The sequence below is a fragment of the Argiope bruennichi genome, chromosome X2 (genome assembly GCF_947563725.1).
Source record: "Argiope bruennichi chromosome X2, qqArgBrue1.1, whole genome shotgun sequence".
Lineage (NCBI taxonomy): Eukaryota > Metazoa > Arthropoda > Arachnida > Araneae > Araneidae > Argiope > Argiope bruennichi.
In genome coordinates this window covers 40,899,080-40,925,738 of record NC_079163.1, presented here as the reverse complement: position 1 = coordinate 40,925,738, position 26,659 = coordinate 40,899,080, and the positions used below count along the sequence as shown (strand labels likewise).

General features: G+C 30.0%; 1 protein-coding gene across 1 annotated transcript in view; it reads left to right on the top strand.

Annotated features, from left to right (window-relative positions):
• LOC129960427 (protein quiver-like) overlaps nt 1-26,659 on the top strand; it is an 87,412-nt gene that overhangs the window by 43,338 nt on the left and 17,415 nt on the right. Inside the window, exon 2 of the mRNA XM_056073852.1 lies at nt 13,476-13,523. Within this exon, the coding sequence (XP_055929827.1) occupies nt 13,476-13,523 (48 nt within the window). The remainder of the gene's footprint in view (nt 1-13,475; nt 13,524-26,659) is intronic.

Genomic DNA, 26,659 nt, shown 5'->3' with positions numbered 1-26,659 from the left:
TATTTAATTCAGATCTTGCGTTCTATAGAATAACGCTCCATTTTTGCTAACCCTAAACTATCAGCTGTCAAATGGTTTATTAATAGGATTTCCAACACTTTACTGCACGAATGGTGACAAATTCATATCTTGCGCTAAATTTGGGACATCCTTTATTTATTATATATAGAACATTTTTAGAATTTATATGTCATTATTCATATGTTTCATTATGAATGTCATCATAGCTTCATATGTTTTAAGAATAAAAAAACCTCAATGAGTAGTTTAGAAACTATATTCAATCTAATTTCTAAAATCTTTTTATATGACAAATTACCAACAAATGTATCAAATTTTTAATCAGAAGGACATATTTTGTACTTTATTGTTCCGCAGTCTTAATTCCCTTTTTTTAAAAATTAAAGATTTGTATTTGAACACAGAAATGTTTAATAAGTAAAATTTATATGGAATATAAATTTATTAAATAATAATAGATACAATTTGAAAAATATGAATTTTTGCATGAGTAAGCTCCTTAGTAAATTTATCGGTTTTTAATTTAATTGAAGCTTGAAATATTTTAGAAGAAAAATTTTTATTTTCTGATCATAAATATGAGATTTTATTCCTCACATCTACTTTCGAGATTCCAAGCCTTTTTTTTTTTTTTTTCTTTTTTTTTTTTTTTCTATTTCTTTTAAGGAAAAAAAAAATCCTTGAAATCTACACAGAACTCATGAAATGGATTTCAAGAAGTCATATCATTTTAAATAGAAATCTCATTTTATTTTTAAGATAAAATAATAATCTGATCAACGCTTAAAAAATTTAAAATATTTTACATCAAACTAAGTAGATGGCTTTTTTAAATAAAGATCACTCATTGTCCTGTAATATTTGTAAATTTGACAAATCCAAGTGAAATGACGTGCATGGTTTTTTTTTTTTTTTTTTTTTTTTTTTTGCATATGAAAATAATATTAAAAATGAATTAGTAAGAAAAGGAAAAAAAATGAGAAATAATCTTTTTTAAGTTACGAAAGCTGTTTACCCAGAAAAAGTGAGGAGAGTTTGTTTACCATTTCTGTTTATAACACAAATAATAAAGAAAAATATATACTTTCCTATGCAACATGAAAATATTTATGGTGTTTTGCTCCCAGCGAATAGCTCATTGTGGTTTTACTATTATTATTATCTCTTAATTGCAAAGCTTTAGAACTATATCTACGATACAAAAGCTTTATTTAAGATATTTATTAAGAAGGAGAGATCTTAGCCGCATATTACGTTCAATTTTATTACTTCTGGTTCCACTGTTTTTAATAAGGAGCAGTTAGCTCATTTGATTTGTTTATTAGCATATTTAGAAATAAAATGGCTCGAAACTATGAAAAAAAAAACCACTATGATGGAATATTCAAAACAAGCGTTTGAAGAGGATGTTGATCAAATTAAGGCAAAATGCGTAAATACCCACAGAGCTATAAAAAACGCAATATACCATAAAACACAAAAATGGGCCATTTGAAGGAAAATGAAGGATAAAATCACAATCATAGGGAAGAAGCACGGCTGTTCCGAGATGAAAAACGGTTTATTGAGGGTCTCTTAAAAATAGAGAAGAAAGGATTTGTATTGCCCTGGAAAGAGGTGCTAGAGCTGATTGGAAATTCGTGAAGAAAGAGCTTTGTTAAAAAAGAGAAAGAGAGGAAAATTGATAGTTGAAATAAAAAATGTATTTTGAAGCTGAGAAATGTTTTTTTGTGGGAGATTGTTTAGTAATAGTGTTCTTGTTTCTTAGCATATGAAATAATATTGGATCGTTTTTTACTTCCATTCACGATCTTTTCGGGAAACCTTTTGTTGCGTCAACTATCGAAATAAATACAAACAAGGAAATCCTGCGTCAAAAATAATACCATGATGATCGTAAATGCATTTCATCCTCACATTGTTACGTATTTTCAACAGATTAAAATGCATAGGTTTAGAGTCCAGTTTTAGAAAAATGTCTTTATATCACCATGGTTTACTTTACATTGTTTTATTAAATAACTTGTTTCACAGCATCTTTCACAAAAAGCGAAGATTGAGTGTCAAAATTCACACTCCATAATTAAAATCCTATGCAATCTATATAAGATGATCCTCGAAAATAGGTTGCATTAAAGGTAGAGAGATAAAATAAAATGAAGCTGAATTTGAAATGGAATGAGTGGCCGAATTGGATTTGCAGTGGAGAGTGTGCTGATATAGTAGTCACTGTCAAGACTGCTTGTATATTCGGGAATATTGAAGACCTACAATCCTCGTCTGCGGGAACCTAATGATTCACATGTCTACCAGGAAAGGCTCTTCATCAATGCTCGGGCTAACAAGGTACACAATTATTTAGTGGAACAGCATATACTACTAAATCGGTAGATCGATCGGACATCGACTAATAACAGATAACATGCTTACTTTAAGTATATAAATTGAATTTCATCAAACTGCAGGCTCTTTTAGGATGCATACTCCACATCGAGGATGGCGATTTATTATATGTCCTTTAACATCTGAATATACCATTTGCGCACATCATTCCGTTATAAAATGTTCTTATTGCGTTTTCAATACCGTTATTACCAACAATTATTAAATGGACATCTTATTTTAGATACCTTAAATAGATAGAATTATCTTGTAGAAAAACTAGTCGGCATCACTGCAGGCTCTTTTAGGATGCATACTCTTTGAGTTCCGCATAGAGGATGGCGATTTATTATATGCCCTTTAACATCTGAATATACCATTTCCGCACATCATTCCGTTATAAAATGTTCTTATTGCGTTATCAATACCGTTATTACCAACAATTATTAAATGGACATCTTATTTTAGATACCTTAAATAGATAGAATTATCTTGTAGAAAAACTAGTCGGCATCACTGCGGGCTCTTTTAGGATGCATACTCTTTGAGTTCCGCATAGAGGATGGTGATTTATTATATGTCCTTTAACATCTGAATATACCATTTGCGCACATCATTCCGTTATAAAATGTTCTTATTGCGTTTTCAATACCGATATTACCAACAATTATTAAATGGACATCTTATTTTAGATACCTTAAATAGATAGAATTATCTTGTAGAAAAACTAGTCGGCATCACTGCAGGCTCTTTTAGGATGCATACTCTTTGAGTTCCGCATAGAGGATGGCGATTTATTATATGTCCTTTAACATCTGACTATACCATTTCCGCACATCATTCCGTTATAAAATGTTCTTATTGCGTTATCAATACCGTTATTACCAACAATTATTAAATGGACATCTTATTTTAGATACCTTAAATAGATAGAATAGATAGAATCTTGTAGAATTAAATAGATAGAATCTTGTAGAATTAAATAGATAGAATCTTGTAGAATTAAATAGATAGAATCTTGTAGAAAAACTAGTCGGCATCACTGCAAGCTCTTTTAGGATGCATACTCTTTGAGTTCCGCATAGAGGATGGCGATTTATTATATGTCCTTTAACATCTGACTATACCATTTCCGCACATCATTCCGTTATAAAATGTTCTTATTGCGTTTTCAATACCGATATTACCAACAATTATTAAATAGATATCTTATTTTAGATACCTTAAATAGATAGAATCATCCTGTAGAAAAATTAGTCGACATCAAATGACTATAACTAATAATTTAACTAGCGAGATAATTTAACTAAGTTACGAATGGGATAAATTTTTTGAAATTAAAAAAAAGCGAAGTTATTCTAAATTTTTCCGTTTGTTTTTTTTAATTTGTGTGTGTGTTGTTATTTGTTTAAGTTTACCAATTCAACTAAATCATTAAAAAGGAACTCTAAAAGTTGTCTGGTCGTTTCTAAGCCTTCATTATGATTTAAAAGTCACAAAAGGAAATCTTACTAGAAAAATCAAATACAAAAATCAAGCCCGAAATTCCTTTTAGAATTCTTTTTTTTTCTTTCGCTCCAATTTGCATATATATAAAAAAAGCCGTCTGATATTCTTATTGATGCTTGTAAAGTGGCAATGTTAGAATATGGGTTCTGCATTCTAATGCTTAGGATCTGGGATTTTATTTGTTCAAAACTTTTGCTATTCCACTCAGTAATTTTTTTTTCTTATTCAAATGCATGAAATGAATCTTAACTGAGATGTCTACATTTCCCTTGAACCGATTTCCTTAAACTGCTTGCTGACAACCGACAGCAAAGCGTGATTTTGTACTAAACTGCTTAGTAAGAATTAAATTTATTAGTACAAAATCAACACTCATGAATTGTAAAAAAGAGTTTTCTAAATAGCTGAAATAAAGAATGGCAAAACAGTTGTTTCAAAATTTCTATTCCATCACTTCAACATAATTGCAAAACGGATTTAAAATCTTTTTCAAAATGTGCGACAGAATCATAAACAGACAACAACAAAGGCTCTATTGAATGCAAGCGCCTGAAAGCTTAAAAGGGGCCGCCGTGGCTTGGTGGTAAGGTCTAGGCTTCAGAACCGGAGAGTTTCAGCTTTGAGATCGATACCATCGCAAAATCGTTAATTCGTCGGGGGCGATAACGTTAATCGGTGCACGTTAAATCCGTCTGGACCAACCATCCTCCCGCTGGAGTGGTGCGGAAGTTTAGAGATGAGTGTCAGCTCTCATCAATTCAGATGTCGTCCTCGATACCTGACTGTGTTTAAAATTACTAGGTCAGTCCCAAAATAGCCCTAGGGTTGCTTTAAACTGGGATATTAATATAAATGAACTCCCTGAAAGCTTGGAACACTTTGAAACATGAGTCCACAAGAAAGACACTGAGATTCTTGTCAGTCTCCAATGCCTCGGGATTTTTCTTTTCATTTTGTGGTATTTTCAGAATAATCTAATTTTGTGCTTTCGTGTATTCGAATTGATTCATATTGAAATGAAGTTTTTGTTTTTAATTTCGGAACATCACCCCCATGGTTTTTTTTTTTTTTTTCAAATTTACTTGCAGATCAATGTAGTCCAAATTTACCAACAGTGGCCGACTGATTCCCAAGACTACAACTTTGGCAAATTATAGATTAGAGCATTTGGATTATTATATTAAAAAATTGTAATTATTTTATCATTTTGTTAAAATTACTCTTAAATTTAAATTTTTATACGCGAGTTACTAAATCCATTTTTCTTTGTGACGGCCTCTGAAGCTATATCTTATACTATTTCAACTAATCATAGCATTTCGTGCTTAAAAACTGCTTATAAAGAGATCTAATCTAAATCAGTAAAAATATCTGGCTTTGGACATTGAGATGGGGATGCAGCCGCCCCAAAACTTGTATTACCTAAAAATCTTTATAAGATTTAATTCTGCCTTTACCCGACATAAATCTGTATGAATTTGTCGCTTTCCATAAAGTTCTATAATCTATCTATCTATCTATCTATCTATATAACACCAACGTACATGGTACAAAATCACTATTATTACATATTGTCGAATGGCAACAATCAAGTGTCATCAAATCAAACATTTAAACTACTTCATTGAACATTTCTCCAGCTGCACTTAATTCAATACTTCGCCAGTTAGTGAAGTTAAGTGCAAAATATTATTAGATATGCATTTGATAGTGATGACTAAAAACTGAGAAAAGAGAAGAGCAAAAGAAATCAGGAAATACACATCCAAATTTTATCTCGCTCAAAAATCAGGTAGGTAATCGCTATGAATTACCAATGGAAATTGATGGTCATATCTTCCAAAACTATTATTTCACAAAAATGAATTTTACATTATCTTAAAACACACAAAAATTATCTTTTTAATGACATTAATTTCATTTATCTACAAATTTTTCTTTTTTTTTTTTTAAATGTAACACACAATTTGTAATTGTTTATCCTTTGTACGCATGGATCCCCTCGGGCACCAATCAAAATGATATATGATTTTGACGTTTTATATAATTTTGATTGCTAAAAACATTTGCAACGTGGAATAAGGTGCAAAGTTTTCGTAAAAATTCATCTTAAAACACTTATTAATTTTTCGGAGCAATGAATAAGTCTTTTTATTAAATGAATAATTTTGCATCGAATTATTTTTCCGAGTGTAAAGGGCTAATTTTTAATACTATGAAATTCAAACTCATCCATCAAAACATTTAATTTTGTTGATTTACCGATATAAAAATTAAGATTAAAAAATGCTTTCTTCGGGCATTAAGTGAGAAATAAGATTATCTATTTTGCTTTTATTTCGAAGCATACATATATTTAAACCCTTGCACTCGAATGATGACTCGCACTCAGCATTCAAGACAGTACATCATTTTGACTTATTTGTTTATTTTTTAATTTTAATTGTTAAAAATACCTACAAAATGGTAAAAAGACGTGAAAAATAATTCGGGAAAATATAAATTAAAACAATTATATATATATATATTTATTTTTCGGAGCAATGAACAAGTCCTTGTCTTAAGTGAATAAATGTACATCGAATTACTTTTACGGGTGTAAAGGGTTAATTTGCCTCTACTTTTATTTGTTATGATTCATTTAATAAAATTGTTTTTCGATCTTGCCAAATAACAATGTGAAATTTTAGAGAATATATACATTCTACATTAATATTTAACAGTCTAAAAAATCAATAATTTGGGCAAATAGGCTGGTCGCAAAAAGCGGCTAGTAATATTGATATCTCCCAGTTTCGGAATAATCTTCACAGAAATCTAGTAGCGGCTCCCATTAAATATTACATCGAAGGAATGTAATAAGTTTTCACTTCACTTACTGCAAACCTGAAACGAAATGCACCGCCTCGGAGATTAGGAGAATTATGGTGCATATTTTCATACGCCCAAGTTAGGTTGGTTCATTTTCCGCTCTCCGCTTCCGTTTTGAATGTCCAGATTCACTACGAGGATTATATGCCTCTCTAGAATATATATTTGGCTTTTTAGATGCCATGCAATATTTAAACTGTGGTTCAGGTTTCGCATTAAGAATGTGGCCCATTCTGGGCCAGCCGAGCATCAGAATTATGGTAATTATAACCAACAGATAATTATCGCCGGATGAATTGTTGTCTAGCTCGAAAAAGCGCAATGACTTGTGGATGGATTTCGAAAGAAAGTCGCATTACAAAAAACAAAAGAAAACAAAAAGTAATAAATAAGATAAAACGAATTGTAATTATTCTTTAGCTGGATAATTTAATTTCAACGTATGATAATTATGTACTTCAGATAACTTTTTCTATACACAGATTATCGTAATGATTTATCTTTTAAGTGTCTTCAAAAATAAGGAGATTAAAAATTCAAACATCCTATTAATGATGTTAAATTTACTAACGTGTTTGCTTGTTAAAAACCTGTTAAGTAAATTCTTTTGTAAATCATCAAATATTTATTTTGGCTAATTAAATTCAATCATTTTACAAAAAGAATAATTTTTAATTGAACAACAAGTCACCAAATTTTTACAAAATGCTGACAAAAATCATACCTTACTACGAATATGTCTCATATCGGTTTTCTAAATATAGTCACAAAATTTTTATTCTACTAATGGAAGGAAATAAGTCCTTTAGTTTACATTAATTCATATTTGATATAGCGAAATTTTATATAAAATAAACTACTCGATTTCAATACATGAATGAACATAGAATCAATCAAGACAATGTACATAACAGAGTAATATTGATTATCAATCCAATCACTTAATCCTGTGTTTGAAACTGCGTATCCATAGTTATTGGATCAATATTTCATGTTTTTCTCGTCAATTTTTAGTCATCGATCACGCTTGTTATCTGACATGACAAGACAGAAAATATTGCTTATAGAAACCATTAAGTCTACACGTGGAAGTCATTTTGAAGATTCTGAAAAAGGTTTAAGATCAAAGCTTTAAAAGAAATAATAACGAGTTATGAATGGACGTTTGAGTGGCGAACGCACCAATTATTTTTGAATGACACAAACGAGCTGCCTGATGTTAATAATTGATGGAAAAATCATTAAATATAATTGGCTGGATACAACTGGTGTATTAATGGATTGTGATTCTTGAAGGGAAGAAGGTCTAGACTTCTTTTAATTTTATGTTTGTCAGTAGAGAGTTTTAAAATCCATTTTCACTTATTTCGAGATGTGTTAGAGCTTTGGAGCGTTATATGCTTGTGCGTTTTCGATTGCAATTGATTATTTTCATAGCTGGTAATCAGTGAGACTGATTAAATTTTGATTCGACGCGAGTGGCGACATCTGGTAGGAATTTGAAAAAAAAGTTTTGAAATCATGGATTATTTATCATTACGAATTATAAATTATATATTAAAAAATAGAAAATAATTATGTATTTTTCAAAGCAGTTTTTATAAAATTTATTTTATTTTATCTTATCTGTTTACTTTACACCATATTTGCGTTTTAATGTAACGGTTTTTTTCCCGCTTGATAGACGTGCAAACCTATGAATATTTTGTAAATCCTTAACTATCCTATTTATCTTATCTTAAACCGATGAATAAAGCCCACACCTTATTTAGGTAAAGCGAACGATGTTAAAATATCGATTTCTGGTGAAAATATTGAATGTTTTTTTTAATTCAATATTCTTTCTATGTTCATTATATGGGAAAAGGGATTCATTTTTATAATTGCATTATTTTACTTTTAATGTTATCTTACATCTTTAAATGTTATTTTCTCAAATTCTGAATTTAGTAAGAATCTTGCGAACAATCTAGTGAATCTTAATGGACATGTTTTGTACAAGTTTGATATAAAAATTTCTCTGAAAAATATTGATATAAAAATAGGTTTTGCAGTTCTTGAACTACAGAATATGCAATCTGGTTATAAAAAAACTTTGCAGTTGTTTTAGTATTTTATAATGTAAAAAAATTAATTTTACATGATTCGTCATTCCTATCGCAGTATTTAAAGGCTGGAAAGAAATAAACTTACTTCTTAGCTCGTAAACTAAGTAATGTATTTCTTAATTATCACCAAAATTTTATACAAATCATGTGATAAATTTGTAAATTGAAAGTTTTGATTTATACCTATTTTAGCAATAAAAATCCTTTAATTTTCTAAATTTTCGAAACACCTGTTGCTTTTAATTGCTATACTTTCGTTTTATCTATTTTATTTATCTGTTTAATTGATATATTAAAGTTTTATTTCAATCTATTTTACGCAAAAATTTTAAAAAATAGAAATATGTTATCGGATTTTTCCAAAACTTCATTACATACCTTCACAAATAGTTATATACTCTAAAAGAAGTTTTCAGGTCAATAAAATCTATTTTATATAAATAAATCTTTAAAATCGTGGCCGTTGTTTGATTGTATTTCACATTGAGATCTCCTTTTTTAAGATCTCTCTGAGTCTACCAAACCATTTTTGAAAGTATGTCTTCTTACCTGTCAGTCAGTAAAAAAAGATTACTCAAAAACAGAACGAGCTAGATGAATGAAATTTGGCATGTGGTCTTGTCAAACTCATAGATTTCTTTAAAATGTCGAACTAAATTTATCAAAGAGCCTGTTTGTCTATCTATGCACAGATAAGTTATAAGAATGAATAGGTTTTATTATCAGAATTATAGATGTTTACTTAATTTTGAAGTTTACTTTTTTTGTTTAACTTTTAACGGGTTAGTTATCTATTGGCCTGTAATTTCAAGTGTATATGACTGCAAGAACTCAGTGCTCAATATAAATGAAATCAGATACGTGTTTTTAATATTGACATTGAAATGGAATTTCAGACTCAATAAATCAAAGATAAAAGGTTCAAACCGCGCGTTCGATTCTCTTTAATATACCATAAAGCTAAACACCAAACGTGCCATATTATTAAAGTATATGAGATGGATTAAAGACAACACCTCCGCTTCTTTAATTTGTAGCATGATGGAGGGAAAAAAATTTTAGTTTTTGTAAATAAGAAGGTTTATTTTTTTAAAACTCACTTCGATGTAAAACTGTGACACTAGTTATGTGTTACTTAATTTAGGACCTTTTTCATTAATTTCGTGTCAAAGCAAATCTAAATGTAGCAAGATGCTGACTAGTTTGCGACTGACCTTCGACCTCAAACAGACGAGCTCATTTTCAGAGAGGGAGGAATCTAAGAAACTTATAGCGGACCGTGGATAAATAATAAATGCATATTGAATTCGACACATATTCTTTTCTCTGCCTCACGTTACAGAGCGTTGTTGACGAATTTGGAATTATTGAGGGAACGAAACGTAAACAGTTCTAACAAGCTGATTCCCAGCCATCACCTAACAAGAAAATGGACTCGTCTATGTCGGCAATTCTTATGTCACACTTACCAACTCGTCAGAGTTAGGCTATACGATGATTTTGCATTCATTTTAGATGAAGAAAAGCAAAATCAAGAGTAGTATTTACACAAAACTTATCGATAGTATTTATTATCTTAAATTCACAAGACAGCTTTTTTTTGTTGCGTTTTTCAAAACTTTAATTCTACGATTATTATTCCAGAAATAATCTATGAGCCTACTCTTTAAACCGTTAAAATGCATTAAACTCGGAAATGTCATCAAGTAATTGGGAGGAAATTAACTAACATTAAATCGCTTCTAAAATTAACGAGAGTAAATTAAGACTAATGGAACAATTATGTAGATTAAACTTTAATAGCATTCCAACGTTGTTTTTTTTTATTTTATTCTAATAAAATAAGAACGCTTAATCATCGAAAACACTTAATCTAAATGGCTACAACGCTTAATCATCGAAATGGCTACAGCATTGAACAGCTACTTCGTTATAATAATTGAAAGATTACAATTTTTTTGTATAGAAATTCTGAAACTGAAACAAATTTCAGAAAAATTCGCTATTTAAATAGCGCTGCTTCATTTATTTATCAAACGACTGTCCCGAAAGAAATCAGTAACTTTCTTACTGAGATATAAACTCTTAATTTACAGTAAAATTCTGAACCACATGCTTTATTTCTTCAAATATGCCGGGGGGGGGGAGAATTATTTCAGAAATGTAGAATTTATCTCGGATATAGAACCCTCCGTAATTCTAAACTCAAATAAAATATTTGAAGGTTTCATAGAATGTCCTTTTTTGAATCCACATGGGAGCTATTTTACCTAATCGCGTTATCTTGAAGCAGGGTCTAAAGCCTGCACCTTAAACGATATTAAACGAAACCACAACACCTGATTTAAAGGTTACTTGGCCCATACATATTATGGAATTCAGATGGAATTTTGAATTTAATTAGCAATTTTCTGGTCCCAAACCCGAGACTCTACTAATAGGCCAACGTGTTCATGTTTAAGCATTGGAAAATGTAACATAGTACATGACGATCGATAGCCTTTATTTAATCTTTTCTTAACAAGTCATATTTTTTAATATATTATTAAATCAATATATGATTTAGATAAAATAGCTGGAACTAATTAACTTCGTCATTTCCCAGAAGAAAAATCTGATCATCATTTTAAACATATTGAAATCCAACTCCGAAAATCCATGCTAATTCATCTTCGATAAATTATCACTAAATTTTTTTTAATTAGATAAATTAGAGACTCTTTAATTCTCTCAGTATAACTCAGAGCTATATATTTGAATTTATTAAATATCAATAAATTATTATTATCTGAAGCGATAATTTACTCAATAGAATAGTTTGAGGATATCCCTTAAAGTTGTGAGTTATCAAACAGACACTGAATTTATATTGTTGTGCAAAATACCGATTTCTGTTTTATTATCAAAACTAACTTTTGAAACATTGTGCTGAAAATAGGATCAAAATAAGTTTTTTTTACCAAAAATAAAAGAAAGAAAAATTTCCTTCCATCTGAAAAGAAATCTTGTAATCTATACAAAATGGGATCTATACATAATCCAATAACAGGAATGAAAAATTAGTTGAACAGTAGAAAAATCAGTAACCATATTTATGAATCATACCATTCTTTGTTAAAATACATCTGAATTTATATATCTACTACGACTATCAAACTCGCATACAATCGTATTGATTTTTCTCAATACTCATACAAGCTTCTTTGTATTTTCAATCAATTTCTTAGAAAGAGCTTTTTTATTTATATCTTTCTTAGAGAAGTAGTACTAAAGATAGATTGGATCAATAAATTACAAAAAAAGAATGAGTTATGTTATTTTTATTTAACTGTTAAAAATTTCAATTTATATCTGATTTGATTTTTTTTAAAACTATTGTAACCTATATTGTATAAATGTGCATATATGTACACGTTGTACACATACAAATATCGAAACCAAATAGAATATTATAACTTAAAATGTAAACTCCTACATAACATATACATTTGAATTCATTAGCCATCGTCGGGTCATTTTATCTTCTTGAAAGTAGATACAACAGGCTGTGTTAACCCTGTGACTGGGTTTTGGGAAAAGTGGGCCAGTGGTTGCAGGCCAAATTCTACAGACGTCGGATCAACCACGAATACGTGAGTGGTGCGAATTAAATCCGCCGATTGTTGTAAATCCCCCCGCTGGTATATTGCTGAAGTCCGGAGAGAAAACTACCGGATCAGGTATCATCCTTGTCATCAGAGTATGGTTTAAAATTATATTGTTTATCCCAAAATATGAAATTAATATAATTATTTACATAATAATAATATATAATAATAATTTACTAACTAAATAGTAAAATGCTATACTTCATGTAGTTTTGTTTTGTAAAATTGACATCATGATGCCTTTTTTGGAATAGATTCAGTAATTTTGAACCGTGGTTAGATGACAAAGATGACACCTAAACTACTACCCTCTATATATACTTTCACTCCACACAAACGGGACAACACTTGATCCTAAACGTATTTAACAAGCTCCGGTCGTATACTCCGTAGAAACAAGTATCGAATCTTCCGGTAATGAAGACGAAATCGTGTTATTCACTGTCCTCACGCAATCTAAATATATGTGTATTCATATGAAATGCTCGTATGATATCAATATAAAATGCTCATCCGTCATTTTCAGTCAATTTTTATTAATAAGAATTTTGATTAGCTTTTTTTCCCTTCTCCATCAAACTGTAGTAAATGTAAAAGAAAATTATTATCTCGCAATATCTTTTTCAAATGCAACAAATTTTCGGATCGCTTTGCTTCTTATTAATAATTCAAATAGGAATTTCCAACAAATTTTAATTTCTTGTTGATTGTTTATTAAAAAAGTTCATAAACACGGGAGGACATTTTTGTAATGTCTTAGATATACAGGGTATCCCTTGATTGCCCCCATTAATAATTAAATTTCTTATAAAAACAAAACAAGTGAACATCTGTCCCTTTATAAATTCAAAATATATGACAATGTAAAATTATTAGAATTTGTTTTGATTAATGTAAATGCTGATATATTGAATTACAATATGCTATTCTTTTACAGGAATTCTAACACATTGCACGTGGGTAGCAGCTGAAGAAGAATGTTTATGTAAGTATAATGAATTATACTCCATATTCTGAATTACAATGTATAGCATAGTGGTACATCAGAACTGTTAAGAAACTGATGTCTGTGCCCCGGAATATAGATTCACGCTTAAACTTGTATGATAGGTCGCCATGCAATGAAGATTCCATTTTTCTTACAAGCTTCATCTTGTTCTATGCTTCAACACATTTTATTCAAGCGTACTCTAAAAATTAAACACTCTGTTAAGAAGTAAAATCCATCACTGAAAACGAAGGCAGTCAGTTCTTTACCCTTCCTTTCTAACTTGGCCGAAGTGCCGAGAACCCATTTGCTTATTAATAAACCTAATATCCCTTTTCTCGAAATGGCCCGTCCCCCTCTAGCCAGGAAATGTTTGATATAGTGTAAAGAGCCAGTTGAAGAATTTTAGTAAAACATTTATAAAACCATCACTTGTATACATAGTTTAACAACATTATATATAATGATATTTTAATTCTAATTTCAATTTAATTAATTTCCAAGATTTTATCTTAAATTAGCCCATAGTAACTTCATTCTAACATATTCTCTTATTTCGTGATCCAATTCCACCTTCGGTTTAATTAATCCCTTTGTAAAAATAATGCGCCATCAGTACTACGTATTAAATGAAATTGATACTTTTACCCTTCAAAAGGTGTTAAAGGTCACACATGTATTGAATTGGCGCCTGGCCAGAAATCCAATGTTATATAAGGCTAGTGATCATCTGTTTGGCCTTTTTTCCCCTTCTCTTACTTCTGTGTGTGCCGCGCTGCGTTTTCTTGTATATGATCATGCCTGCCACTCGGAATAGAATAAAACGAAATTAAAAATACCAAGTCTCTTCACTGTTTCGAACCTGCATTCTACTTCAATCAAAATATGCTACATATTTAGTCGACAGGACCCGAACCTGTGCAGGGAACCCCCAATGGATTTCGAAATAAGAGAATATTTTAGAATGAAGTTACTATGGGCTAAATTAAGATAAAATCTTGGAAATTAATTAAATTGAAATTAGAATTAAAATATCATTACATATATATAAAATATGATATTTTTACATCTAATTTAAACTTAATTTCCTAATTTTTAGCTCAATTCAGCACATATTAACTTCATTCTAAAATATTTTCTTAGTTCCTGATCCCATTCCAATTTTTCTATTTAACTAATGCAACAGAAAGCTCTCTAAAAATGCTTTCGCCAGCGATTTTCAGGCTCCGAATGAAGAGATAAAAAATTGCTGACCTAAACAAATTCTTCTAAAAGATCTCTATGATTCCCTTGCCTGTGGTCGACACGTGTCAGAAATCCCTGTCAGAATCTCATTGTATATGAGACTGGGAAAATTATTCTCCCTCTCTTTTGTGTTTCTTTTCTTTTTCTGCTCTTGTATCGCGCTATGAGCGGAAGTGTTTTGTCCGTGCTGCTTATGCCTCCCGGGACGGAAATAACGCGAACTTAAAAATTTCAAAGTGTCTTTACTGTCTTCGTCCACGTCTCTGCTTCAAAAATCATGTTATATATATATAATATATAATATAATATTCGTAAATAAAAATTGTTATATATGTATATATATATATATATAAACAGAATTTTTACTTACCAAAAAATACTCTGAAGCAGACATATGAATGTTGCTAAACATACGTATGCAAGTGTTGGTAGTGTGTGTGTGTGTGTGTTTACCTGTCATCAGATTCAATTTTGTATTACGACACCAATCATTTCTAATAGGAATGTAATTCTCAAAAAGTTTTACTTTCTTTTCATTGCTCCCAATAATAATTTTCATACATTTACAACCCTGTTCCTACTTTTTAAACCTTTCAGGCTATTAAAAAAATCACCTCTTTCTAAGAAATCTCAATCGCTATTAAAATATCGTTCATATAAAGAAAAAACTCCTACAAGATGGGAAAACTCCTAATTTCTTCCTTTCTCACTTCACTGAAATGAAGTGAATAAATTATTCCAAATTATTTTCTTGGTTTTATTCTTGAGATGCAATTTTTAAAAAATCGGACATAACAGAAGCTCAAAATGTGTCTGACTGGAACAGAAAATACCCCTGAATTTTAGGCAAATAAATTCTCTATATATAATTCTGCTTTAAAATCAGACAAACACTGCATATGTTTCAGATATTGTTTAATTCAATAGCTGGTTATGAAATTGACGTCCTTTTTGAAACTTCACGAATGCTGTTTCAGAATGCAGCTCGTAATTTTCAGAAGAAGCTAACTATTGAAGAGAGGCTCTATGCGACAGTATTGAGAGAATCTTTGATAAATATGCAATAAAACAGATGAATGTTTCTCGAAATCTTATCCTAAACTCGGGAACATTCGATTCCGGAGCTAAAACTCCTCCAACACGTATTCGAGACTCGTTTTTCGTTTCTCATGAAAGAAGTATACAAAAAGAAAATATTGTGGATAGTCAAAAACTTCGACTTCTAGATTTTGATAAATCTTCACCTTTCAGACTTCCCTGAAACCAAAAAATACACTTCTGGAATTATGTCTATCTGTATAGGAACACGATGACTCAGAACTGCTTTGAGTTGAATTTGGCATGAGTGAAATTTGGCATGTGTGTGTGTTTTAACTCTAAATTTACAGACTTCTATAAAATTTTGTAGGAAGTTTTTGTGTCTATCTTACTGAGTGCAAGTGAACAGGATAACCATAAAGCACAAAAAAAACTGGATAAATTTTTGTGTATAGTTTTAGCATCTAACGTGTAAATCCAAACTAATTTTTTTTTTTTTTACTCTAAATTTACAGATTTCTATAAATTTTGTAGGAGGTTTTTTTTGTCTATCTTAATGAGTGCAAATGAACATGCTAACCATAAAGCACAAAAAAACTGGATAATTTCTTCTGTATACTTTTAGCATCTAACGTGTAGATCCGAACTAAATTTAGAATTATTTTTACTCCAAATTTACAGATTTCTATAGATACTTTTAGCATCTAACGTGTAGATCCAAACTAAATTTAGAATTATTTTTACTCCAAATTTACAGATATCTATAAAATTTTGTAGGAGTTTTTTTTTTTTTTTTTTTTTTTGTCTATCTTACTGAGTGCAAGTGAACATGATAACCATAAAACACAAAAAAACTGGATAAATTTTTGTGTATAATTTTAGCATCTAACATGTAGATCCGAACTAAATTTGGAAATGAAAACAAAATCGGTCAGACGATTGATTATTTGTGGGTCAGTGCAATCTCATGAATGTAAAGACGATAAGTCAACAATGCAACAGTTTGGATAAATGAGATTTAATATGTGATATTTTACTAAAATTGTATTTCTTTGAGAATTTTGATTTCAATAGGTTCACAGAAATGTGTCCAAAATAAATATTCGAATTTCCTCACTATACTACGAAACGCAAATCCCCACGTATGGGACTTTGAAAATAAAAATGTGTTCTCGCAATGTTCCCGAACTTGGCCAAGTTTCACAATCTTTTTTACTTTTTCCGAAAGGATGGTTGAAACTTTCATCAGGGATAATGCAAGAAAGTCTCATAAAGACCACTCCCCTATGTTTACTTTCTAATGTATAAAAAATTAAAAAAAAAAAACTATTGGAATCATCGAAAAATTCCATTTTAAAATTTTGATGGATGGACACTTTAAACATCTTTATGGTCAAGGAGGAAAACACTTTTTTCTAATTTTGTTGGTCCGTGAGTATTTTAGCTCAAAATCTCAAACAGCTGGTAGAATGAAATTAGATAGTTAGTCTTTACTCCAAAATTGTATATTTCTATTTAATTTTGAGAAGAAAAAAAATCTGCCAAGAAATCTGTCAGTCCGTATGTGAGCACGTGAACATGATAAAAAAAAAAGGTAAATAAATGAAATTTATTATATGTCAGAATGGTAAAATCCTGTCAAATTTTGGACCTAAGATCAAATCATCATTTTGGATCAAATTTTGACCTGGCGGGAAAAAGTCAAAATGCATGCTCGAATTTCTTCACAGTACTATAATGTTTTACATAAAGTATACTTTATTTAGCTCGAATACAAAAAAGTCGAAGGGTGTACACTCCCATTAGTAAAATTTTATTGAACCAATAAAACTCTTAATTGAAAATATAACCTTTTTTTGATCATAAAATAATTCTTATCTTTTAAATACTTTTAATTAACTTCACATATTTCATGTCTGTAAGGATAGTTTTGTGATCGATTTTTTACTTACTTCCTTAACTGCTACAGATCTGAAATTTTGTATAGTTATTGGTTCCCAATGATATTAGAATATTTAATAATTTTAGAGCTCTGAATTATCATTAATTTAGTTAAAAAAATGTTTTCACAGCAGTGCTGCCATCTAAATTTAAATTTGAGAAATATTAATTTTTAGATTCCATAGTATTTATAATAACGAATAATGATATACATTAATGAAAAAATAGAAATTAATGAAAATAGAAACTTTTAAATTATCTTTTATTAGTGTAACAAAAAGTAAGAAATAAATTTTTATTAAAAATCTAGCAATATTTCAAAGAAATTAAGATTCAGTGAAAACACAAGGAAATAATTCCAGTCATTCAATAAAGATTAAAGTGTATAATAAACATGATTAAAATTCCTGCTTATTAAAAGTATTTCTATCAGAATCTCCGGATTTTATGATTTTGTTTTGGTACCTATATTTCTGAATAAAAAATAATTAAAAGTAAGAAATTAAGAATATTGTAAAAAGAATTAAAATACTTATTCTTAGAATAAGAAAATAGCTAATACTAGTAGAATCTTAATTATTCTAACTAAATACTAATATTAAATATACATATTCTGCTTCTAATATTAAATATACATATTACGTACTAATTAGAGTATTTATTATTATTATTATTTGAAATAAAAAAAGTATTTTTCTCCAAGAAGAAATTTTATTCAATTATTTATAAAATATGTAAACTAAAAACAAATTATAAAATGAAATAACATATAAATTGGAGTATACATGTCGAACGTTCTTATGTTATGTTTCCGCTAAAGTTTGAACAATAAGAAACCTCAGCGTATGTCATTCTTCCCATATCTGACCACATAGCAAAGTACAAGATCCATAAAGCAGCCCAACTGCAAAAAGCTCTTTGATGGTCAGCCTTAAAATATTTTTCAAAGATAAAAATTAAAGAATTCGATATAAGCATGAAACAAATTTGATGAAAAACATATTTTCTTTATATATATTTACTGCATTTAAAGCTGTCGGCATATGGGCTTCTTGTCGGAGATAGCTGCCTTCAGACATGTCTCCATTTTTTTTTCCACTGTATGGTCCTCAAATAAATTTTTTATCAATCACAATGGGATAATAACTCAGGATGATCATTCCCAAGTGTGTAAAGGGAATGTCGTAGAAAGTTTCCAATTATCAGTGAAACGAGTCACTAGGGTCAGCAAGACTAATCATATGTGAAGGTTCTTGGGGATTTTACGGCAATGCTTTTGTTGTGTCCTCTAGCAATAACATTATTTTACATTCTTTTTCCAAACTGGAATTTGCGTTATCTAACCAGAAAACTTCTGCGAGCTCTGCTAAATAAATACGTGTTATATAAAATATCGTTTTTTAAAAACATGAAAATAGAAAACAAAAGCGAGCGTTTAATTCGTGTTGGTGATGTCTCTTCTCCAGATGGCCTGCCCCGGATCCATCTAAAAACAGACATCATTAAACCGCCTCCTGTCTTCAAGTTATAACGTAACTGAACTCTGAGAAAGTCTACTAGATGGAAGCTGGGTCTTTTTATTATTTTTTTTAGAATTGATTCTATTTTTTTTTTTTTTTCATCTATGCAATCGGATTCGCCAAAATTGATTTTAAGAATAATTCCCCTCTCCTCCCTGTAGATTCTAGAAATATTGATTTTCCATAATGAATCCTTTTTAAAATGCAAGACTACAGTTTGAAATGAAAAACTATTTTTTAAATAATTTTTTTAAGTTTAAGGTTTTACTTTTTTTTATTTGTGAGTTAAGTGAAAAAAAAATTCACCTAGTAAATGAGTTAGGTGAAAAAAATCCATCTATAAAACCATAGTTTCTTTACTGAAGAAAGAACTTTACTCTAGAAATATCTTTTGAAAATGAGGTTATCTATATCTGAAAATAGTACAAGAACGCAAGAATTTTATATTAAAGTCAGTAAATGTTTCTACAAATTTCCCTTTAACTCTCTACTAGCAATTTTCTTGGATATTCGGGTACAAAGAACACTCGTTATAACGATCTCTATATCAAAAAGCCATGAATGGTTTTTTACGTTGAGAGAAGAGATCATCAATCAATTAAATAAAATAATTCAGAGCACAATTTAACTAAACGTTGTGCATTTCAATTTATTTAAAAGAAGAATATTATGTTTTGTTGGGACTAAAAGTTCTTCAATGTTTAGCGAGGCTTGATTGACAAAAAGGTCTTAAAGGCGGAAAAAACGGTTAGATAGCTAATGTGAAATGTTATAGATTCTGAATATAAAATGTTTTAAAATGAATACTGTACAACAAGATCATTAGCAAATTTAAATCGTGAATGCTCAAATCGCTGAAGCCCTGGCTACTTCGTATCTAAGTTTGGGCTTCAAGACCCGATTCCACAGGAAATGCATAGTATATATGAACCTAGAGCCGTTAAATACATCGAGGATCAAACATCTTCCCTTTAAGTTCGAAGAATGCGATGCCAACTTAAAGGTCATCCTCGTCGTCTGACCATGATTCAAGATTAACCCTTATTGTGGCAAGATTGCTTTTTTGAAGAAAAGCAAAAAAAATGTGTATAGGTATGTATATATGTTACGGCCAAGGCCCGAAGTTCGGCCAATTCGCGAACTGGCCAAGAAGTTTGGCCAAAGTCCGAAGTACTTGCTATTAATATTGCATATTCTACTTTGGCTGGCCATTTCGCGAAGTGGCCGGGAATCCTTGGCCAAAGCCCGATGTGATAATCTGTACTTTATTTATAAGTTCAATGTGTGTGTATAGTCGCTTTACAGTCCAAACTGTTTTTGACCTACAGTTATCAAATTTGGCATCTTGGAGATCGGAAATGTGCACCTTGAAGCTATTTTTTAAATTTTTAATTAGAATTTTAATTAATTAAAAATTCTGTAATTTCGATGTTTTGTCGTTATAACTTCAGAAAATATTACAGCACAAAATCGATTTTTGCATCAAATTAAAGCTCAAAAAATTATCTTTTTAAGGATACCAATGTTTTAATTTATAAATTATGCTTAGATTTTAAACGAATTTTTAAAGAAATATTTTAACCATATTTTTCAATAATATATTTAGCTCAAAATAAAAATAAAATTTAATCTGCTCGAGCACGTCAAATAAAAAAAAAAAAAATTAGCTTTTATCAATGTGTTGCCATCACATTGATAGAAGTTTAAATTAACAGATAAATCAACTATATTGCAAATTTAATAAATAAAATTGTAATTTTCGGCAGGTGTATGTATAAAATGAAAAAAAAAAAAAAATAAGATATTTTCTGAAAAGTAAAAGGAGGAAAAGTTTTCTATGAGCTTTGACAATACTTATATAACTAATGCAATAAAACAATTTCCTTTAAGTCAAACATGGTTTAATATACTTTGGATAATCATTCTAATCAGCGACCATCAGCTAATTTGGGGCATTTGTTAATGGTCTAAAGGAACTGAATAATTATATTTAATGTAATTTTAGTCAATAAATGCACCGATGAATTAGGAATTTTAAATTTTTACATAGGTCCTCTGCACTTTGAATCATATTTAACAAAATATTCTTGAGACACCAATATTTGAAATAAAAATTGTTGAACTCCAATAAACAAACTCATTCATTAAGACTGAATAATTTATTAAATCTGAATAGCGCTCTTCTATAAAAACTGACGATTTTAGACTACTTCCCGACTGCCTCAGTGAAGATACGCTAATCTTCTGCCAGGGTATCTCGACAGTGATTGGCCTGTGATTATAAAAATGTTGATTGTTCAAAAACTGATACATAAAAACTTCATAAATCGGTCAGATTTATCGCAGAAGATGGGGACATTTATTTATTTATTTAAAAGTTTAAATGTCAAGAGTATTTCGCAGAATAGGATTCCTTGGGGCCAAAGGACTGTGTAAAATTTAAAATTCGTAATTTTTTCATAAGTTCATTTATTGACTGAAATAAAATAAAATAAAATATTTTTATTTGCATCATTTAAGTCTTTTGAAAGTAAAAAATTAATTTTACGATGAATCAGAGAAATTTTTGCTGAATAATTCTTTTAGATATTATATAAATTATTCTGCAGTGCACATGTAAATTCACTGCCGAAGGACTCTGATTTCTTTTTTTATATTTAAAAAAAGACATGGTTAGCTTCAGTATAAAAAGCTTTTATATTGATTGCAGTTTAACATTTCCACTTTAATTTAAAGTAGAAATTTTATCGATGCTAACAGAACATTAAAGAAAGTGATAAGTAGTATAATGAACAAAACTGTTTAAGGCCTACATAAAAGTATGACTAAATCATATAAGTACCAAAATATGAAGCTCAAAAATCTTTTCCAGAAAAAGCTACTAAGAGAACAAGTTACATTAATTGAAAATTTTAGCGATCATTAATACTGCGAACAGGCTGGTCGCCAAAGACGACTAGTGGTAAATAAATATAATAACATTTATGTATAAAATATAAATAAGGACATGTTGTAGGTGAAATTCGGCAGATGGCGCCAACAAAGAAATATCTTTAAATGATATTAACAACAAAACTATTTTTCCTTACATTTGTTTTAATTAGCCCTTATATTTGCTATTTGCTTTCGCAAAAAATTTCATATTTTTTGAAGCGATATTTCGGGAGACAATGTGATCTGGGATCTTTAACATTAGGTCCATGGAGCAGAAAAAGAGTAAGGATTACCCTTAAAGGTAGTTGAAAATTGAGTACTCAATTTGCCTTTATATTCATACACGATACACAGCGCCTTTGCTCAAGATATAATTCGTTCATTTTGAAGGGCGCAAATCTAATCTTCATGCTATTACGTTGTTACAGCATTCACTGAATAATTTCCATTATGGCTTTAATATTAGAACAGAATAATACGAGATCAAATTTTAATATATTACTAGCTAATTTTTAACTCAGAAGTGTCACTTCTATTTAAAACTCGTTTCTGAAACAATTGTACTTAAAAAAAAAAACCAGTACACAGAAGTACTCATTTTGAAATACTTCATTTTTAATAGTGTGTAAATAATAATAGTGTGCTCTTGATTCCTTTCTTCCTACTTTGGCCGATCGTCCCAAGCCACTTCGCAAATTGGCCGGCCAAAGCCCGAAATCAAGAAAAGATCGGGCATTGACCGGTAAGTTTACAGCAACGTTGGCCAGTTCGCGAACTGGCCGATTTCGGGCTTTGGCCGTAACATATATAAAAATGTGTAAGAACAAACATTTAGGCATGTGTATTTTATAATAAACATACATATTTAGGGGTACAAACATAAAAATAAGTTAAAAATTATTTTATAGTGGTAGTATATTTTTATAAAGTTGTATGTATGGTATACTATACAAAATGAACATAAGGGTTAAGAGGACCATTCTAAAATAATCCCCTCATGTAGCTTCAAAAGAGGCCTTTAATAAAATGAAATCAAGCTCAAATCTTTTATTAAATGCGTCACTTTTTAATTAGATTTTTAAAAGTTTTCTAACAAATAAATGTATGTTTTTACAGATATCACATTCCCCATTGCTGATGTAAAATGTTTTAAAATGAGTGTTATAGTCCTAAGATATTTACAAATTTGATTTGCTTTAAAGTGAATCGTATGTTCCAAATAAATTTACAAATTCGATTTGAATATATTTTGGATGAGAACATCTCTCTACTTAATTATATATACGAATGGTTAGACATTTTTGACCTTATCTTCACTTCATATGCATCAAGGTTATTACTATCCGATTCCTCTATTTTTATCCATTTACATTACTATAATTAATTAATTATACATTTTACCTAAAATAATTTAGTTACCTGTATATAAATTCAATCAAACGGATTTCTAGTCCATTTTTAACATGTAGTAATCTCAGATTCAGTATCATTATGGGAAGTAGTAGTTAGTGGTAGCATAACAAATGTAATCAAGCTCTAAGCATTAGTAACTAATCAACAAAACAACACAGTTTGGCTTCTAAATGTAATGTAATTGGGATTACTTTTCCTTCGAGTTATTCGTACTCTCACTAGTTTCTGTTTTCTGTTTCTGTCGATGAATTAGTTTCATTAAGTGAATTAGTTGCATGCCAAATAACTTTCGAGCTAATCTTATTTCAGAAGTTTTATCTAATTACTTAGGAATTTTTTCGTAATACTTATTAGCCTATTAATAAGATTATTTTCCTAATTTGCTTTGAATAAATTCAAAGCGGATTTATATTCATAATTTTATCTGCCTTCCATTCATCTTCAAATTTAATATCAATTTCATTATTTGTTTAACTGTATTTTAGAAATCCAAATGAAATTGGTGAAAACGTATTATGTGTGAATTGACTATCTTTCGCCAGAAATTTTCCAAAGAAATGTTATTAAGGATATTTAAATTTTGAATCTTGCTTAGATGACAGAGTTGATACCTGAGCCAGCACACTCTCTCCAAACTTTTGCACCACACCAATGGTAGAATATTTGTCCATTATGTATTAATATGGACCATAGCAATTTACACGGTGGTTCTTAGGTGAAATCGGGTTTCGAACCTGAAATTATCTGAATACGATTTCCAAAAATAAATCCTGTCTCTCAATGAGTAATGTTTTTTATGTATAATTCTTTATATATGCTCTTAACACTTTCATCTTTTAGGCTTAATTTGATGAATCTTTCAGGTGTTAAGGAATTGTAATTTCATAAAGTCAAGTGCTGAACGAATCTGTATTAATGTTTTTCTACAATATTCATATCATTGTTGCAATGAGAGGTATACAGATATTCCCAATGGATAACGAATGGATGTTAAAAAGGAAGCGCTCATACGAGTAGTAAGTTCTCTCTTTGGAGTACTCATCGCAGAGCCCGCACTCTAATTATTTGTGTTGGACTGTTTTCTTATTAGCTGTTTGCTGTCTGCTCGTTTTGTTATTATCTGCAAGTGCTATTTCTTCTGTAAGCCTTGAATGTGTTTTTTGCTCTCTGGGCTTCTTGTTTTCTGTAGATTATAGTTTCAACCACCGAATGGTAGTTAGTTCTCCCCACCCTGGCGAGTACAAAAATTATTTGGGGTTATTACCCCCTACCAATGGCAGGACATGACTCCTACGGGAGGGGTTGTACGGTGACCGGTGATGCCTCTTGGGTCTCACTCTTAGTTCCCGCCAATGTTGTCGTGGTGTCTGGTCATTTAGATTTTTCTATATGCCTCGGGGGGAGGGGAGGTCGAAGTAGTCAGTTATTATTATCTCAACTTATTCCCTCCTGACGATTTTTATTACAGTATTATGAAAGTATTATGAATGAATTACTGAAACTAATATCATAATCGTGATACATAATATAATTGAGACCCACAGTAAAAAATCCGTTTAATGTAATCAAACATATTTAAACAAATTGGCATTCTACAGTAAAATTCTGTCATGGTTAATTTGTAACAGGCTTTATAATTTTTCCATACGTTCTTAAGTTGTTGTGGTATTGAAGTTTACGGTGTCTGATGCCAGTTCAGGAGTCGTCTTCGTCATCTGAAAACTTTTCAAAATTTCGATTTCATTCTCGAAACAACCCTTATGTATCTTCAAAACGGGACGTTTATCTAGCAAATCAAATCAATGTGCTTCTTTATATTCACCATCAAATTAGAACCCCACTCGTCTTATAAACATAATACAGAAGTTTGGCAGAATCACAATTCGGATTTATGATCTTTAGCTATTGATAAAGCCAAGACACTGGAATTCAGATGACAATGATACAAACTGTCATAATAAGCGATTATATTATGAAATGGTATTTAACAGTTAGACAGAATGCCAGTAGATTTATATCTCTTCAAACATATATGAATATGAAACATGCTGTTAAATGTTGTAACAAAGTGCTTCGGTAACTAAGCTGAAATGTCAGTTTTACAAAGGACATTCTAAATTAACTGAAGACGTCGAAATGGACACCATTTAAATGAATAGAATATTAGAAGTTTCATGCTGTCAACTGCTGTTGCAATGCTCCTATTCAGAGATAGAATTTAAATATTTTGACAACTGCTTCGGTACAATTTAGATTGTTTTATGAATAAGAAAACGTTGTAACCAAAGATGATTTATAAATTCTTTCAGTTAATATTATGTTATAAAAAGAATTTTGAACATTAAATAATCTTAAAATATAAAAATGAATTTTTTGGCCAAAACATGGCCAACTTATTGCTTGCACATGCGCGAAGGTTATAGGTATAGTACAATTATTATATCTAATCTATAAAAATGAATTTTTGTTTGTTTGTTTTTTATGCGCTGCAGTACCATTCATTCGATTGCGATAAAACTTTGCCAATTTATTGCTTTAAACCCGGAAAATCCATGTTTTTCACATGGCCAGTTGTATGTTGGATGCTCACGAGTCAGACAGCCACGAAATTTGTTTTTCCTGAAGAGGAAAATACAAAAAAATATTATCTACCCTACAGTATACTTGAATAATAATGTAAAAAAAAAAAAAAAAGAATACATATTATTTATACTTCTCCTTTATATGTCATTCAATTTTACTGAATGTATTCATTGTCGACAAGAAAATAAATATCATTCCTAATTAAGTTAACTATTTCAAATTTCAAACGATATTTGCAAAATTATTTCTTCTGCGACAGCAACGTGCCGGTTAACAACTAGTATCTGTTGAAAAAAGCAATAAAACTACTTCTTACGGCTTTCGTCTTGACGAAAACCATCGCTTACAGTTACCTTCGTTTTTTTTTTTTTTTTTTTTTTTTTTTTAATACGACTGTACTTTTAAAAAAAACTGTACCATTTATCAATAAACATCAATTCTTTTATAGAAAGTTCTCTG